The following is an 18,871-nucleotide window of genomic DNA, read 5'->3' as shown; positions in this document are numbered from 1 at the left end:
ACGATCTCACAGTTTGTGGGTTCAAGCCCCACAATGTGCTCTGCACTGACCTTATGGAGCCTGCTTGGGATTTTCTCTCTCTGCCCCTCCCCTTCTCTCTCCTCCCCACCCCCAAAAAAACAATAAAAATAAATAAATATATATTTTTATATATTATATATTTATTTATACATAATTATATATATATATATATACACACACACACATTTAATAACTGGGGCTTTTGGTAATGCTTAGTGGGAAAAATAGGAAAAAATATATTCCATATCTCATAAGCAGAATGCCTTATAATAATCTTTTAAGTCTCATCTTTATCTGTTGTTATATTTCTATTTTCATTCCTAATATTAGAGCATGAAGTCAGTTCCTATGGGAAGTAGTGACATTTCTGGTACTGCCAGAGCACAATTACAGGAAAGTATAAAAATTCATAATATCTTTTTGTTTATGAATTGATAAAGTCACAAATCACATCCCACTTACCCAGTAATAATAATTTCTGGATATGTTTGTGTTCCAAGGTTCCAGGCTCCTCCACTGATTGGCCACTCCTAAATAAATTATTCAGGAAGAATTTATGAGTTTTATTTTTTTTTAATTTAAATTACTTAAAATTTTTAAAGGAAAACACTTTAAAATAATGGCAAAAGATTCATTTAAAAATAAATGGCCATAAAGTAAATGATGAAGTGTGCAGCTTTTACTTAATTTAATTGAACAAACAATTCCAAGTGCACAATTCCATCTTCTTTAAAAGTACAAATTTTAACAAAAATTACCATATACATAAAAAGTACTAAAGAAGTATTTTAATCATACAAATACAGTGTTGCTACGTTTGCCACATGGTCTCTGTACCAAACTATTGTAGTTCCATTTAACACAGAGTACTATGTAAATTGTGCCCCTTGGAGTTGTCAATTCCAACAGCCCTGTGTAAATAGAAACCATAAATTACTATTGCCAGTATTTTAATCCTATAGTTAAATACAACAAAATTGAATTGAGAAAGTTATTTAACAAATGACTTTTGTTAGTTATGCCTTATAACCACTGAATAAGAAATAGTTAACTGAAGTTGACTCTTGAATTTTGTAAAACATAATCCTTCATCTGAAATAATTAAAAATTACATCTTATGATTCAAATATATGCTAGTTTAAATATATACTTGGGTAAATGTACCTCAGTATGTAAGTCTATACTATCATATGTATTTATAAAATAAGTATATAAGAAATTTATATTTGTGTAGGCTTAAGGCTATGTGGCATTTAGGAAAATTTAAATTTCACAAGTTATGTCTTATAGACACCAGCTTATGACCTCAGAAGAATTTAGTTCAAGTATTCTTAAATGGAAGGTCAGAAAATAACAGGAAAAAGTATGATCATATGATATGAATATAAGAAAACATTTTTAATGGTTACTTTTACCTTATTACTGTATCCTTGTTTTTTATGCTTGGCTCCTATAGAGTAGAGTACTAGAATCAGATCTGGTGGGCAATCAGCAAAGTATGCTGTGCATGTAACTGGTGATTCATGAATGTCCATGGGATACGGATTTTCAAAGATTGGAAAACTAATAGATGAAGACAATATATTAGTGTCACTTCCCAAAGATAAAAAATGAAGTAACTTTTATAAAAAAAAACCCTAAAAGCTTCTAAATATTAATTATACATTTCACTTAATAGCTTAGGTATCCTAAAACAAGGATCACATGAACAAGAATGCTCTTTTAAGAATATTTATCTATAAAATGTAATATGAATAGTGGTAGAATTTTTCTTGAATAAACTCATTGTCTTTTCTGTAATTCCAAAATTCCACAGTGATATCACTTTGTTAATACAGACAGAATGAATTATGTTAAACTGAAAATGTATTCATCAAGTTGACTTATTTACATAAAGTTATAGAGAAAACACCTATCTTATGTGTTTTAATACATTGACAAATATTTATATAATATACTTGTAAATGTTAAAATATCTTAGTAAATATGACATGCATTTCCTATTGAAGTAGTACATAGGCAACGTTTTATTTTTTACAGAATTATTGAAAGACCTGTTTGCTGTGTAGGTGTGTGAATGATTATATATAAGATCATTTCCAATGTAAACTAAACTAGAGAACATAAGGGGAATACAGACTTATGGATACAGTAAATTTCCTATCTTTAAGCCCACTATAATTTAAAAAATGGGTATCAGTATAGAACCACATGAAGAATTCTTAGAGACATAATATGTGCACTTCTCATGTACCAGAGCTACTAGGCACTGTAGTAGAGGGAGTTATTATTCTATGCTGCATATGTTCTAGGTCTGTGTATTCATGTTATTTCTTATATAAGGTTTTTGTTTGTTTGTTTTGTTTTGTTTTACTGAGGGTCTAGGGGCTAGTAACAATAATTTTCCAGCATATTATTAGGAACTTAGTTAAAAAAGTAGTCCAATCTAAGAGTATAACATGTATGTGTATTGGCAAGGGTTTTCTTCCTCTGATCTGAAATGCTGCAGATTCTATCCCAGATAAGAATAGTAGTATATGCAAAATCAGTTGAAAAGGAGCAAGTTGTGTTTAATAAATGATATATCCGATAAAGGGTTAATATCCAAAATATATAAAGAAATTATATAAGTCAACACCCTAAAAACAAATAATCCAATTAAAAAATGGGCTGAAGACATCCAGATAGCCAACAGACACGTGAAAAGATGCTCAATGTTACTCATCATCAGGGAAATACTGATTAAAACTGTAATGATGTGTCACTCCACACCTGTCAGAATGGCTAAAATCAACAACAGAAGAAACAATAGGTGTTGGAATGGATGTGAACAAGCTGGTGCAATCACTTCACGGTATGGAGATTCCTCATAAGTTAAAAACAGAACTACCCTATGATCCAGCAATTGCACTGCTAGGTATTTATTTAAAGAATACAAAAATACTAATTCAGAGGGATAAATGCACGCCAATATTTATTGCAGCATTATCTCCTATAGCCAAACTAGGGAAGCAGCCCAACTGTCCATTGACTGATGAATAGATAAGGATGTAGTGTGTATATATATACACACACACACACACACTGGAACATTACTCAGCCATGAGAAGAATGACATCTTGCCATTTGCAATTACATGGATGGAGAGCTATTGAGTACAATGCTAAAAGAAATAAGTCAGAGAAAGACAAATACCATATGATTTCACTCATGTGGAAGAAACAAAACAAGCAAGCATAGGTGAAAAAGAAGAGAGGCAAGCTAAGAGACTGTTAACTATAGAGAACAAACTGATGGTTATCAGAGAGGAGGTGGGTGGGGGAATGGATTGAATAGATGATGGAGATTAAGGAGTGCACTTATGATGAGGACTGGGTGTTTTATGAAAGTGTCGAATCACTATATTATACACCTGAAACTATTACACTATGTTAACTGGAATTTAAATTAGAACTATTTTTTAAAAAGTATAAAGTACTACCTGGACCCAGAAATAAATGAAAGAAACAGCAAGCAGATTAAAATAGATGGATGAAAGTTTCTCAGTTTCAGAGTAGAAATTAAACACATCTGAGATTGATGAATTAGAAGTAAAATAAATGGATCACCTTAAAGACCACATCTACAACTTCAGATTTGATAATAACAAGAGGTTATAATGATAGACTGACAAAGTGAAAACATCATGAAAATGTTTGGGGAAAATTAGTATATTGGCAAAGAGTAAAGAGAAATATAGTTAAGAAAAGAATAACTAAAAATGTATTATAGGAATTTAGATGTGGAGATGTAAGCAAAGATAGAAATCCAAGAAATCAAGAAGAGGAAAAATTTGTAAGCCCTGATGCTTGTTTTCATATAAACAATTAAGTGGGGAAAAAAGGAGGTAAGGGAAGAAGGGATAAATTAATTTGAACATTTATTTAAACATGGTTAAAAGTTAACTATTTGGAAGGAAAGAGAATATGTTAAATTTCTTAGACATTCAATGGGAATGTCACATAGTTTAAAATATGGTGCTGCCGAAGGTGAAATGTTAAATAAAAACTAGCAAACAAAATGTCAATTCACATACCCATATAAGCTAATGAAAACTGTAAGAATAAATGTATATACTGAAAACAGTGATTATTAAAGGTATAAAGGGCCTTGAAAGATAGCCAACTAGATAAAGTATAAGTAACCAACAAATATGGCACAGAAAGAAGATGAGTACTGTTGAGAACAGAAGAGTACATTTTAATAAAACTAATATTAGAACTTAGAGGAAGAGACATAACAAATCTATACACGTACACAAAATTTACTCAATTTTAATCTTGATAAATAGAGTAGCCAGGCAGAATCAGTGATGATGATCTTAAGGCCCAATCCTATATATCTTTCAAACTACTGACATATATGCTACAAATGAATATAAAGAAGAACTTTGGCTCTGACATTTTCAAATGACATGGAAAGTAGAACTCAGGCTATAAGTCATTCAACAAAAATTTACTGAGAACCTACTCCATGTGCAGACAAAGCCTCTCCATGATCACTACAGTCTAGTAGAGAAACCATTTTGAAACAATAACAGATGGAAAATTTTATATGTGTCAAAGCTAGAAGGAGATGAGCAAGGGAGCTGTGAGAGTCTGTAATAGGATATTTGACCAAATTATATAGGTAATGAAACAATTTTTTTAAATGAGGAAATTATACCTGAGTTGAGCTTCTTACAGATGAGATGTTAATGAGGAGAAAAAGGAAGGGAAGATTAATATAGAGGAGAGAGAATGCACAAAAATTCTAAATATAAAGGGGCTAAGAGATCAGTGGGCCTAGAGCATAGAATGAGGGAAAATCAGAGAAAGGAGGATCCTGAGCTTATTTTGTCCCTTGGACACACCAAGATAACAACTATATCTATACAACTAACTCTGAAAATGATCTAAAGACTGGCAGAACAGACCTTCTGCAGTTAATTGTAGAGAACAGGTCACACTGAGGGGCAGAGATGATGTTGGGAACCAAACCACTGGTAATACTAATCACACATGAGAGGGATACCACAAGCACAGAGAAGATGATTAGACCCCACCCTAGGCACTGGGGATATGCAGTAGGAAATCAAGTCTCCATTAACATGGGGCTTCAAAAACATGGGGCTTAACTCTAGGAAAGCCATAGGGAGATAGGAAACAGTCCCTGCCATTAAAGAGCCAGCATAATAAATAACTCCAACTGAGACATAGCACAGAAGCTGCAGTTTGAAAAGTCCCTGGAGTAAATGTGAAGATTTATTTACTAATCTCAGAATGTGCACTGAAGGGGCAGAGATCTTAATAAGACTTCTCCAAAAACAAATGTTGGTGGGTGCATTTTTCTTCCCACCCTTCGCCTAGATAGCTGCACAGTTGGAAACCAGCCCAAACACTCTCCACCTATCTTGGTAGCACTGAGTTTCTTACCCCATCCAACCCACCTGCCTTCACAGGCATCCCTGCAAAGAAGCTCCTGCCCCTCTACATCCTGCAAGCATCCTTGGTACAGACCAGTGCCAATCCAAAGTGTCCTGAGGAAATGGGGAGATAACCCCACACAGCAGCATACCTACAATTTCAAAAACTGAGCCTTTTAGCTGGCTATGCAGAGACAAAGCCCTGCTCTTCAGTGTGCCCACAGTTATGGTAGAGAGGCTGACTGCAAATACCTAGTCTGGCTGCTGGCCTCACCCACCAACAAAAGCCTCTGTGGGCAAACAAGGAGAAAGCCCTGCCATTTCATTGTGCCTGTGAAGACTAATCATGAGCCTGACTGCTGACCCCACCCACCTAAAAGCCCACAGAGACTTCAGACCCCTCAATAGCACAGGGACCAAACCCTGTCTAGTGCACCCAGAGCAGGCAAAGTTGATCACTGCAGCTGACTGGGCTAAATGCAGATGCTAGTCAGCTATAGACCAGGGTGCACACAGTTCCCAAAGAAGATATCCCAGGAGCACCTGGGTCTGGTGACCAAGGGGAATATTGCTACAGGACCTCTTCTATACAAGGCCACTACTCTCAAGACTATGAGATATAGCTGACCTCTGTGTTTATTTAAAAAACAACAACAAATGGCACAGTTTGTTTAAAAAACAAACACAGAGTAAGACAGAGGGATATGTCCCAAAATGAAAAACACAACAAAATCACAGTTAAAGATGTAAGCAAAGCTGAGATAAGCTGTATGCCTGATAAAAATGCAAAGTGATGATTATAAAGATACTCAGTGAACTTCAGTAGAGAGTTTATGAACTCAGTGAGAATTTCAACAAAGAGAAATTATAAAACAGAATCAGGCACACACGAAAAATTCAATAATTGAAATAAACATACTAGAGGGAATAAACAGTAGATTAGGAAATAGAATGGCTCAGTGATCAGGAAGACAGGGCACTGAAAATGAAGCAACTAAGAAGAATAAATGACAACAGGTTAAGAGAACTTTGTGACATCATCAAGAGGATTAACATTCACATTATAGGGATTCCAAAAGGAAAAGAGAAAGAAGGAGGGATAAAACTTATCTGAAAAGAGACTGAGGAAGAAGATGGCGGTGTAGGAGGACGCTGGGCTCACTGCTGATCGCTAGGATTCCACCCACATTTGCCTAAATAACCCAGAAAACCACCAGAAGACTAGCAGAATGGACTCTCTGGAGCCAAGCATAGACAAGAAGCCCACGGAAGAGGGTAGGAAGGGCAAATAGTCAGTGCATGCTACACGGACTGGTGGGAGGGAGCCAGAGTGGTGGAGGGGCAGCCCACTGGGCAAGGCAGAGCCCCTGAGTCTGCCTTGCAAAAGTGGAGGGGCCAGACTGCGTGAGTTCTGACAGCCAGTGGGACTTAACATCTGGAATGTTAAAAGTCAACAGCTCTGCTCTCGGAGAACAGGGAGGGTGAGAGGACACCGGGAGGGAGAGTTGCTGAGCCCCGGAAGACAGAGCTCAGCTCAGCGGGGAACAAAGGTGCTGGCAAGCGCCATTTCCCTCTCCCATCTCCTTGCTGAAATTCCAAAGGTAACCAGTTCCCGTCACCAAACTTTCTTGCACCGCGCAAACGCCCAACGCTGTCCTTCTGTGGATCCATCCCTCCAACGGGTCTGCCTCCCTCCCTGTGCTGCAGGGCCCCTCCCACAGGGGACCACCCATGGCAAAGCGAGCTAAGCCTGTCCCTCCCAACCCTGTGCACCTTGTGGATCCACCCCGGCTAATACACCAGATCCCATAGAAGCAGCACCACAAGCCTGGCAGTGTGCAAGTAGCCCAGACAGGGGCCACGCCACTCCACAGTGAGTCCTGCCTCCGGGAGAAGGGAAGATAAGGTACACACCAGTCTGACCGTGGCCCAAACAGTGGGCTAGGGGCAGACATCAGGTCTGACTGTGGCCCCGCTGCAGTACAGGGCAAGTGCCCTGCAGTTACGAGCCACCACAGGGACTACCCAAAATGACGAAATGGAAGAATTCTCCCCAAAAGAAACTCCAGGAAGTAGCGACAGCTAATGAATTGATCAAAAATGATTTAAGCAATATAATGGAACAAGAATTTAGAATAATAGTCATAAAATTACTGGGTAGGAAAAAGCATAGAGTACAGCAGAGAATCTATTGCTACAGAGATCAAGGGACTAAGAAATAGTCATGAAGAGCCAAAAAATGCTATAAGTGAGGCGCAAAATAAAATGGAGGCAGCCACAGCACAGATTGAAGAACCAGAGGAGAGGATAGGTGAATTAGAAGATAAAATTATGGAAAAAAATGAAGCTGAAAAAAGAGAGATAAAAAAATCCAGGAGTTACAGGGGAGAATTAGAGAACTAAGTGATGCAATCAAACGGAACAATATCTGTATCATAGGAATTCCAGAAGAAGAAGAAAAAAGGAAAGGGGCTGAAGTTGTACTTGAACAAATCATAGCTGAGAACTTCCCTGATCTGGAAAAGGAAAAAGGCATTGAAATCCAAGAGCCACAGAGAACTCCCTTCAGACGTAACTTGAATCGATCTTCTGCACAACATATCATAGTGAAACTGGAACAAGGATAAAGAGAAATTTCTGAAAGCAGCTAGGGATAAACAGGTTCTAACTTAAAAAGGGAGACCCAGACTAGTGGCAGACCTATCTACTGAAACCTGGCAGGCCAGAAAGGAATGGCAGGAAATCTTCAGTGTGATGAACAGAAAAAATATGTAGCTGAGAATCCTTTACCCAGCAAGTCTGTCATTCAGAACAGAAGGAGAGATAAAGGTCTTCCCAAACAAACAAAAACTGAAGGAATTCGTCACCACTAAACCAGCCCTGCAAGAGATCCTAAGGGGGTTCCTGTGAGTGAAATGTTGCAAGGACCACAAAGTACCAGAGACATCACTACAAGCATGAAACCTACAGACATCACAATGACTCTAAACCCATATCTTTCAGTAATAACACTGAATGTAAATGGACTAAATGCTCCAATCAAAAGACATAGGGTATCAGAATGGATAAAAAAACAAGACCCATCTATTTGCTGTCTACAAGAGACTCATTTTAGACCTGAGGACACCTTCAGATTGAAAGTGAGGGGATGGAGAACTCTCTATCATGCTACCAGAATTCAAAAGAAAGCTGGAGTAGCCATACTTTTATCACACAAACTACACTTTAAATTAAAGGCTGTAACAAGAGATGAAGAAGGGCATTATATAATCATTACAGGTACTATCCATCAGGAAGAGCTAACAATTATAAATGTCTATGCGCCGAATACCGGAGCCCCCAAATATATAAAATAATCACAAACGTAAGCAACCTTATTGAGAAGAATGTGGTAATTGCAGGAGACTTTAATACTCCACTTACAACAATGGATAGATCATCTAGACACAGGATCAATAAAGAAACAAGGGCCCTGAATGATATCGGATCAGATGGACTTGACAGATATATTTAGAACTCTGCATTCCAAAGCAACAGAATATACTTTCTTCTCAAGTGCACATGGAACATTCTCCAAGAGAGAACACATACTGGATCACAAAAAAGCCCTTTATAAATGTAAAAGAATTGAGATCATACCATGCACACTTTCAGACCACAATGCTATGAAACTTGAAATCAACCACAGGAAAAAGTCTGGAAAACCTCCAAAAGCATGGAGGTTAAAGAACATCCTACTAAAGAATGAATGGGTCAACCAGGCAATTAGAGAAGAAATTTAAAAATATATGGAAAAAATTAAAATGAAAATACAACAATCCAAATGTTTTGGGATGCAACGAAGGCAGTCCTGAGAGGAAAATACATTGCAATCCAGGCCTATCTCAAGAAACAAAAAAAAAAATCTCAAATACAAAATCTAACAGCACACCTAAAGGAAATAGAAGCAGAACAGCAAAGACACCCCAAACCCAGCAGAAGAAGAGAAGTAATAAAGATCAGAGCAGAAATAAACAATATAGAATCTAAAAAAAACTGTAGAGCAGATCAATGAAACCAAGAGTTGTTTTTTTGAAAAAATAAACAAAATTGATAAACCTCTAGCCAGGCTTCTCAAAAAGAAAAGGGAGATTACCCAAATAAAATCATGAATGAAAACGGAATTATTACAACCAATCCTTCAGAAATACAAGCAATTATCAGGGAATACTATGAAAAATTAAATGCCAACAAACTGGACAACCTGGAAGAAATGGACAAATTCCTAAGCACCCACACACTTCCAAAACTCAAACAGGGAGAAATAGATAAATTGAACAGACCCATAACCAGCGAAGAAATTGAATCAGTTATCAAAAATCTCCCAACAAATAAGAGTCCAGGACCAGATGGCTTCCCAGGGGAATTCTCCCAGACATTTAAAGCACAGATAATACCTATCTTTCTCAAGCTGTTCCAAAAGGGAAGGACAACTTCCAGACTCATTCTATGAAGCCAGTATTACTTTGATTCCCAAACCAGACAGAGACCCAGTAAAAAAAGAGAACTACAGGCCAATATCCCTGATGAATATGGATGCAAGTATTTTCAATAAGATACTAGCAAATCGAATTCAATAGCCTATAAAAAGAATTATTGACCATGATCAAGTGGGATTCATTCCTAGGCTGCAGGGCTGGTTGAACATTCACAAATCAATCAATGAGATACATCACATTAATAAAAGAAAAGATAAGAACCATATGATCCTGTAAATAGATGCAGAAAAAACATTTCACAAAACTCAGCATCCTTTCTTAACAAACACCCTCAAGTAAGTCGGGATAGAAGGAACGTACTTAAACATCATAAAAGCCATTTATGGGGGCGCCTGGGTGGCGCAGTCGGTTAAGCCTCCGACTTCAGCCCGGTCACGATCTCGCGGTCCGTGAGTTCGAGCCCCGCGTCAGGCTCTGGGCTGATGGCTCAGAGCCTGGAGCCTGTTTCCGATTCTGTGTCTCCCTCTCTCTCTGTCCCTCCCCCATTCATGCTCTGTCTCTCTCTGTCCCAAAAATAAATCAACGTTGAAAAAAAAATTAAAAAAAAAATAAATAAATAAAAGCCATTTATGAAAAGCCCACAGCTAATATCATCCTTAATGGGGAAAAACTGAGAGCTTTCCCCCTGAGATCAGGAACACGAAATGGGTGTCCAATCTCACCGCTGTTGTTTAACATAGTGTTGGAAGTTCTAGTATCAGCAATCAGACAACAAAAGGAAATCAAAGGCATCAAAATTTGGCAAAGATGAAATCAAGCTTTCACTTTTTGCAGATGACATACTATACATGGAAAACCCGATAGACTCCACCAAAAGTCTACTAGAACTGACACATGAATTCAGCAAAGTTGCAGGATACAAAATCAATGTACAGAAATCAGTTGCATCCTTATACACTAACAATGACACAACAGAAAGACAAATAAAGAAACTGATCCTATTCACAATTGTACCAAGAAGCATAAAATACCTAGGAATAAACCTAACCAAAGATGTAAAAGATCTGTATGCTGAAAACTATAGAAACCTTATGAAGGAAATTGAAGAAGATATAAAGAAATGGAAAACATTCCATGCTCATGGATTGGAAGAATAAATATTGTCAAAATGTCAATACTACCCAAAGCTATCTACACATTCAATGCAATCCCTATAAAAATTGCACCAGCATTCTTCTCGAAACTAGAACGAGCAATCCTAAGATTTGTATGGAACCACAAAAGACTCTGAATAGCGAAAGTAATATGGAAGAAGAAGGCCAAAGGGGGAGGCATCACAATCCCAGACTTCAGCCTCTACTACAAAGCTGTAATCATCAAGACAGCATGGTATTGGCACAAAAACAGACACATAGACCAATGAAATAGAATAGAGACTACAGAATTGGACCTACAAAAGTATGGTCAACTAATCTTTGACAAAGCAGGAAAGAATATCCAATGGAAAAAGATGGTCTCTTTAACAAATGGTGCTGAGAGAACTGGACAGCAACATGCAGAAGAATGAAACTAGACCACTTTCTTATACCATTCACAAAAACAAACTCAAAATGGATAAAGGACCTGAATGTGAGACAGGAAACCATCAAAACCCTACAGGAGAAAGCAGGAAAAAACCTCTCTTTCCTCGGCCGCAGCAATTTCTTACTTGATACATCCCCAAAGGCAAAGTAATTAAAAGCAAAAATGAAATATTGGGACCTCGTGAAGATAAAAAGCTTCTGCACTGCAAAGGAAACAATCAACAAAACTAAAAGTCAACCAACGGAATGGGAAAAGATATTTGAAAATGACATATCAGACAAAGGGCTAGTATCCAAAATCTATAAAGAGCTCACCAAACTGCACACCCGAAAAACAAATAATCTGGTGAAGAAATGGGCAGAAAACATGAACTGACACTTCTCTAAAGAAGACATCCAGATGGCCAACAGGCACATGAAAAGATGCTCAACGTCGCTCATCAGGGAAACACAAATCAAAACCACACTCAGATACCACCTCACGCCAGTCAGAGTGGCTAAAATGAACAAATCAGGGACTATAAATGCTGGAGAGGATGTGGAGAAACGGGAACCCTCTTGCACTGTTGGTGGGAATGCAAACTGGTGCAGCCGCTCTGGAAAACAGTGTGGAGGTTCCTCAAAAAATTAAAAATAGATCTTCCCTATGACCTAGGATTAGGACTGCTAGGAATTTACCCAAGGGATACAGGAGTGCTGATGCATAAAGGCACTTGTACCCCAATGTTTATAGCAGCACTTTCAACAATACCAAATTATGGAAAGAGCCTAAATGTTCACCAACTGATGAATGGATAAAGAAATTGTGGTTTATATACACAATGGAGTACTATGTGGCAATGAGAAAGAATGAAATATGGTCTTTTGTAGCAAAGTAGATGGAACTGGAGAGTGTTATGCTAAGTGAAATAAGCCATACAGAGAAAGACAGATACCATATGTTTTCACTCATATGTGGATCCTAAGAAATTTAACAGAAGACCATGGGGGAGGGGAAGGAAAACAAAAGTTAGAGAGGGAGGGAGCCAAAGCATAAGAGACTCTTAAAAACTGACAACAATCTGAGGGTTGATGGAGGTGGGAGGGCAGGGAGGGTGGGTGATGGGTATTGAGGAGGGCACCTATTGGGATGAGCACTGGGTGTTGTATGGAAACCAATTTGACAATAAATTTCATATTAAAGAAAAAACTTATCTGAAGAAATAATAGCTGAAAACTTCCCTAATCTAGGGAAGGAAACAGACATCCAGATATAGGAATCTTAGAGAGCCCCTAACGAGATTAACCCAAGGAGGTCCATACCAAGGCATACAATAATTAAAACGGCAAAAAACAATGATAGAATTTTAATAGCAGCAAGAGAAAGTTACATAAAGAGAAATAACACAAGGCTATCAGCTGATTTTTCAGCAGAAACATTAAAGGCCAGGAGGGGGGTGGCATGTATATTCAAAGTGCTGAAAGGAAAAAACCTACAACCAAGAATACTCTATCCAGCAAAGAATAGAATAGATTACCATTCAGAATAGAAGGAGAGATAAAAATTTTCCCAAACAAAAGTTAACGGAGGTCATCACCTCTAAACCAGCCTTACAAGAAATGTTAAAGGGAATTCTTTGAGTGGAAAGAAAAGGCCATAACTAGAAGAAAATTATGAAAGAAAAAAAGTTCACAGGTAAAAGAAACACATAATGAAGGTGGTGGATTAATCACTTATAAAACCAGTATGGAGCTTTAAAACATAAAAACAGAAAATTATATCTACAAAACCATTCAATATATATATGAAATATGTAAAATAGGACATTATATACATAAGACATGGAGATAGTAAAAATGTAATGCTTTTAGAATGTGTTTGAACTCAAGTGACTATCAAGTTAATATAGACTGCTATACCCATAAAATGTTACATATGAACCTCATGGTAACCACAAATCAAAAACCTATATTAGATATGCAAAAAAATAAATAGAAAGTAAACCAAGTATAACAGTAAAAAAAAAGCTATCAAACAAGACAAGAGAGCAAGAGAAGAAAGGGACAGAGAAGAACTACAAAAACAACTAGAAAACAATTAATGAAATGGCAATAGTACACACCTACCAATAATTATTTATTTTAATGTTTATTTATTTATTTTGAGAGAAAGAGGGGAAAGGACTGAAAGAGAGGGAGAGGAGAACCCCAAGCAGGCTCCACACTGTCAGCACAGAGCCCAATGCAGGCCTCTATCCCATGAACTGTGAGATCATGACCTGAGCCGAAATCAAGTCAGACATTTAAGCAACTGAGCCACCCAGTCACCCTGCCAATAATTACTTTAAATGGTCTAAATGCGCCAATAAAAAGACATAGGATGACTATATGGATTAAAAAAACAAGGCCCTTCTATAAGCTCCTTATAAGAAACTCACTTCCGAGCTAAAGACACATACAGACTGAGAGTGAAGGATTGGAAAAACATATACCATGCAAATGGAAGCAAAAAAACCACTCCAAAACCAACAACAACAACCAAAAAATGGAGGCAGCAATATTTAGATAAAAAGACTTTAATTTAAAACAAAGACTGCAATGAGAGGCAAAGAAAGGCACTACATAATGATAAAGGGAACATCCAAGAAGATGATTTAACAATTTTAAATATCTATGTACCCAAATTGGAGGACCCAAATACATAAAGCACATATTAACAAACATAAAGGGAAAAATTGATAATCAAATAATAGTAGAGGACTTGAACATCCCATTTATATCAATTGTATCACAGAAAGGAAATCTAAAGGAAATAATGACTTTGAATGACACAATAGATTGGATGGACCTAACAGATATATACATATTATTCCATCCCAAACAGCAGAATACAAGTTCTTTTTAACTGTACATGGAATATTCTCCAAGATAGATCACATGTTAGGCCACAAAACAAATTTCAGTAAATTTAAAAAGATTAAAATCATATCAACCATTTTTTCTGACCACAGTGTTATGAAAATTAAAATCAATTACAAGAAAATCTGGAAAGAACACAAATACATTAAGTCTAAACAACATGCTACTAACCAACCAATGAGTCAACCAAGAAATCAAAGAGGAAATAAAAAAATATATGGAGACAAATGAAAAACACACACACATACACACAATAGTCCAAAATCTTTGAGACACAGCAAAAACAGCTCTAACAGTTCTAAGAGAGAAGTTTGTAGCAATACATGCCTCAATATAAGCCTCAAGAAACAAGAGAAACCTCAAACAACCTGGGAAATGATAAAAATTAGAGCAATAGAAAGATTGAAACCAGGAGCTGGTTTATCCTTTCTTTAAAACGATAAACAAAACTGGGGCACCTGGGTGGCTCAGTCAATTAAGCATCTGACTTTGGTTCAGATCATGATCTCACTGTGAGTTAGAGCCCTGCATCAGACTTTGTGCTGACAACTCAGAGCCTGGAGTCTGCTACAGATTCTGTGTATACCTCTCTCTGCCCCTCCCCCACTCGCATTGTCTGTCTGTTTGTCTCTCTCTCTCAAAAATACACATTAAAAAATAAAAGGATAAACAAAACTGATAAACCTTTAGCCAGATGCATCAAGGAATAAAGAAGGAAGACTCAAACAAAAGCAGAGATGAAGGAAAAATAACAACCAATACCACAGAAATACAAGAACTATAAGAGATTATGAAAAATATGCCAACAAATTGGACAACCTAGAAAAAAATGGCTAAATTCCTCGAAACATATTCCACCAAAGCTGATTTAGGAAGATAGAAAATTTGAAATGAATTGTTACTAGTAAAAGAATTGAAGTAGTAAGCAAAAACTTCCAACACACAAAAGTCCAAGACAAAATGGCTTCACAAGCAAATTCTACCAAACATTTGAAGAGGAGTTAAACCTTTTTTTAAATGATTCTAAAAAACAGAAGAGGAATGAAAATTCCAAATTCATTCTACAAGCAAGCATTACTCTGATACCAAAAGTAGACAAAGACATTACAAAAAAAAAATGTATGGGCAAATATCTTTGATGAACAACACAGATGCAAAAATCCTCAACAAAATATTAACAAACTGCATTAAGCAACACACCAAAGGATCATTCACCATGATCATCCACCACCCCAAATTTATTCTCGGGAGGCAAGGAAGGATAGATCAATATTCGCAAATAAATCAATGAGATACATCACATTAACAGGAAAAAGGATAAAAACCATATGATCATCTTAATACATGCATTTGACAAAATATAACATCTGTTCCTGATAAAAAGTCTCAATAAAGTGAGTTTAGAGGAAACATACCTCAATATAATAAAGTTTGTATATTAAAAACCCACAGATAACATCATACTCAGTGGTGAAAATCTGAGAGCTTTTCCTAAAAGATCAGGAACAAGACAAGGATGTCCACTCTTGCCACTTTTATTCAACATAGTACTAGAAATCCTAGCTCCAGCATCACAAAAAGAAATAAAAGGCATCCAAACTGGTAAGGGAGAAGTAAAGCTGTCACTATTTGCAGATGCCTTGAGACTATATACAGAAAACCCTAAAGACTCCACCAAAAACCTACCAGAATGGATAAATGAATTCAATAAAGTTGAAGGATACAAAACTAATATACAAAAATCTGTTGCATTTGTATAATAATGAAGTAGCAGAAAGAAAAATTTTAAGACAATCTTACAATTACACCAAAAAGAATAAAATACCTCGCAATAACCTGAACCAAGGTGATGAAAGACTTGTACTCTGAAAACTATAAAATGTGATGAAGGAAATTAAAGATAACACAAACTATGAAAAGATAGTCCATGCTCATGTATTGAAAGAATATCATTAAAATGTCCATACAACCCAAAGCAACCTACATATTTAATGCAATCACTATCAACGTACTAACAGCATTTTTCACAAAAGTAGAACAATCCTAAAAGCTGTATGGAACCACAAAAGACCCCAAATAACCAAAGCAATCTTGAGAAAGAACAAATCTGGAATTATCTCAATTCCAGATTACAAGATATATGACAAAGCTGTAATAATCAAAGTAGTATGGTACTGGCAAAAACAAACAAGCAAAACAACAACAGACACATAGTCCAGTGGAACAGAATAGAATGCCCAGAAATAAACTCATCCTTATATGGTCAATTAGCCTACAACAAAGGAGGCAAAAATATGCAATGGGGAAAAGCCAGTCTTTTCAAAAGTGGTGTTATGAAAACGGGACAGCTACATGTAAAAGAGTAAAATTGGACCACTTTCTTACACCATACACAGAAATAAACTCAGGTTAAAAACCCAAATGTGAAAGCTGGAGTCTTAAAACTCCTAGAAGAAAAGATAGACATCAAGGATAGACAGACATCTGCTATAGAAACATTTTTCTATATGTATCTCCTCTAGCAAGGGAAATAAAAACAAAAATAAACCATTGGGAGTACACCCAAATGAAAAGCTTTTGCATGGTAATGTAAATCATCAACAAAGTGAAAAAGGCAACTTAATGGGAGAAGATATTTGCAAATGATATATCTGATAAAAGGTTAATATGCAAAATATTTAAATAACTTACACAAGTTAACCCCATAAAACCAAATAATCTGATTAAAAAATGGACAGAGGACTTCAACAGACCTTTTTCCAAAGAAGACATACAGATGGCCAATAGACACAGAATAAGATGCCCAACATCACAAATCATCAGGGAAATGCAAATCAAAACCACAATGAGAGGTCACCTTACACCTGTCAGAATGGCTAGAATCAAAAAAGACAAGAAATACAAAGTATTGGCAAGGATGTGGTGGAAAAGAGACCCCAGTGCACTGTTGGTAAGAATATAAATTGGTGCAGCCACCATGAAAACAGTGTGGAGGTTTCTCAAAAAATTAAAAATAGAAATACCATGTGATCTAGTAGTCCCACTACTGGGTTTTTACCCAAATAAAACAAAAACACTAATTTTAAAAGACATATGCACCCCCTATCACAGCATTATTTACAATAACCAAGATATAGAAGTAACTTAAATGACCATTGATAGATGAAGAAGACGTGCCACACACACACACACACACACACACACACACACACACACACTGAAATATTACTTAGCCATAAAAACTAATGAGATATTGCCACTTGTGGCAACGTAAATGGGACTGGAGGGTATGATGCTGAGTGAAATAATTCAGACAGACAAATACCATATGATTTCACTTATATGTGGGATCTAACAAACAAAATAAGTGAACAAAGAAAGAAAAAATTCTAGATTCATAAATACAGAGAACAATCTGGTGGTTGCCTGAGGGGCAACAGTGGCTGGGGGGTGGAATAAAGGGGATTAAAAGCTATAAATTTCCAGTTATAAAATAAATAAGTCACAAGATTAAAAGTACAATATAGGGAACACAGTGAGTAATACTGTAATAATGTTGTAATGCAACAGATGGTGATTACATTTGTTGTGAGCACTGAACAATGTATAGAATTGTTGAATCAATATCTCATACCCCTAAAACTAATATAACATTGTCTGTTAAATATAATTCAATTAAAAAAGAAAAAAGATAGGGAAAATCAGTTTCATGTCTATCATCATTTAGAATGAAAATGTGTAACAAGAAGACAGTATTCATCAATCGCATCTACTTTTACTATGTAAAGGAGTTGAAAGCAACTCCAAGAGCAATATTTCATATTTGTTTCCATTGCCTACAACATGAGAAAGAAAAGAAAGTAAAAGAAGGCCTCCATCTCCTCTGCTTTTGAGATCCTGCTCTCCTGTATTGTTGTTGCAGTAGTCCAATAACACTTTAATCATGTGCCATTTTCCATTAGTCCATAGCTAGCAGATGGCCATATGGTATGTTGTACAAATTTTCATAACGATTGTTTTTGCTTAGGTTAACAGAAAAAATGTGATCCATTTTATGTGTCCTGAGTCTCCAAATGCATCTTTCCAAACATCAGGTGTTGCCTTAAAAATGTGTTACAATTTTCTACGTCTCCTAAAGTCTCCTGGTTTTGTTTTCATTATTGAACTAATTACATTTCTACAATTCTAGCATAACAATATTCCACATAAAGAATATTTACCATCTAACATACACTAATGTCAATTATCTATGATAACTTCCTGTATTTTCATTGTAATGAATAGAGTATAAAAATAGTGTTAATCTGTAAATGAATAACTTACTTGCTTTGTGTCAGATCAACTACAATGAGATCTTTCTCCAGAAGTACTACAACAGCATAAGGTTCTTGAAATTCTACAAAAATAAAAAGTGGAAGTTTTCATGTTTCATATTTTATAAAATAATC

At 36.3% G+C, this 18,871-nt stretch overlaps 1 protein-coding gene across 5 annotated transcripts in view; it reads right to left on the bottom strand.

Annotated features, from left to right (window-relative positions):
• STXBP5L (syntaxin binding protein 5L) overlaps positions 1-18,871 on the bottom strand; it is a 399,447-nt gene that overhangs the window by 161,550 nt on the left and 219,026 nt on the right. For all 5 annotated transcript variants that reach the window (XM_043594274.1, XM_043594278.1, XM_043594276.1 and 2 more), the window contains exons 12-14: positions 18,747-18,819; positions 1,437-1,584; positions 484-551 (exon numbers count right to left, since the gene is read on the bottom strand). In XM_043594274.1, coding sequence (XP_043450209.1) covers positions 484-551; positions 1,437-1,584; positions 18,747-18,819 — 289 coding nt within the window. The remainder of the gene's footprint in view (positions 1-483; positions 552-1,436; positions 1,585-18,746; positions 18,820-18,871) is intronic.

The sequence above is a fragment of the Prionailurus bengalensis genome, chromosome C2, assembly GCF_016509475.1.
Source record: "Prionailurus bengalensis isolate Pbe53 chromosome C2, Fcat_Pben_1.1_paternal_pri, whole genome shotgun sequence".
Lineage (NCBI taxonomy): Eukaryota > Metazoa > Chordata > Mammalia > Carnivora > Felidae > Prionailurus > Prionailurus bengalensis.
Note: the sequence above shows the minus strand (reverse complement) of the source record. Positions and strands in the feature narration are given on the sequence as shown.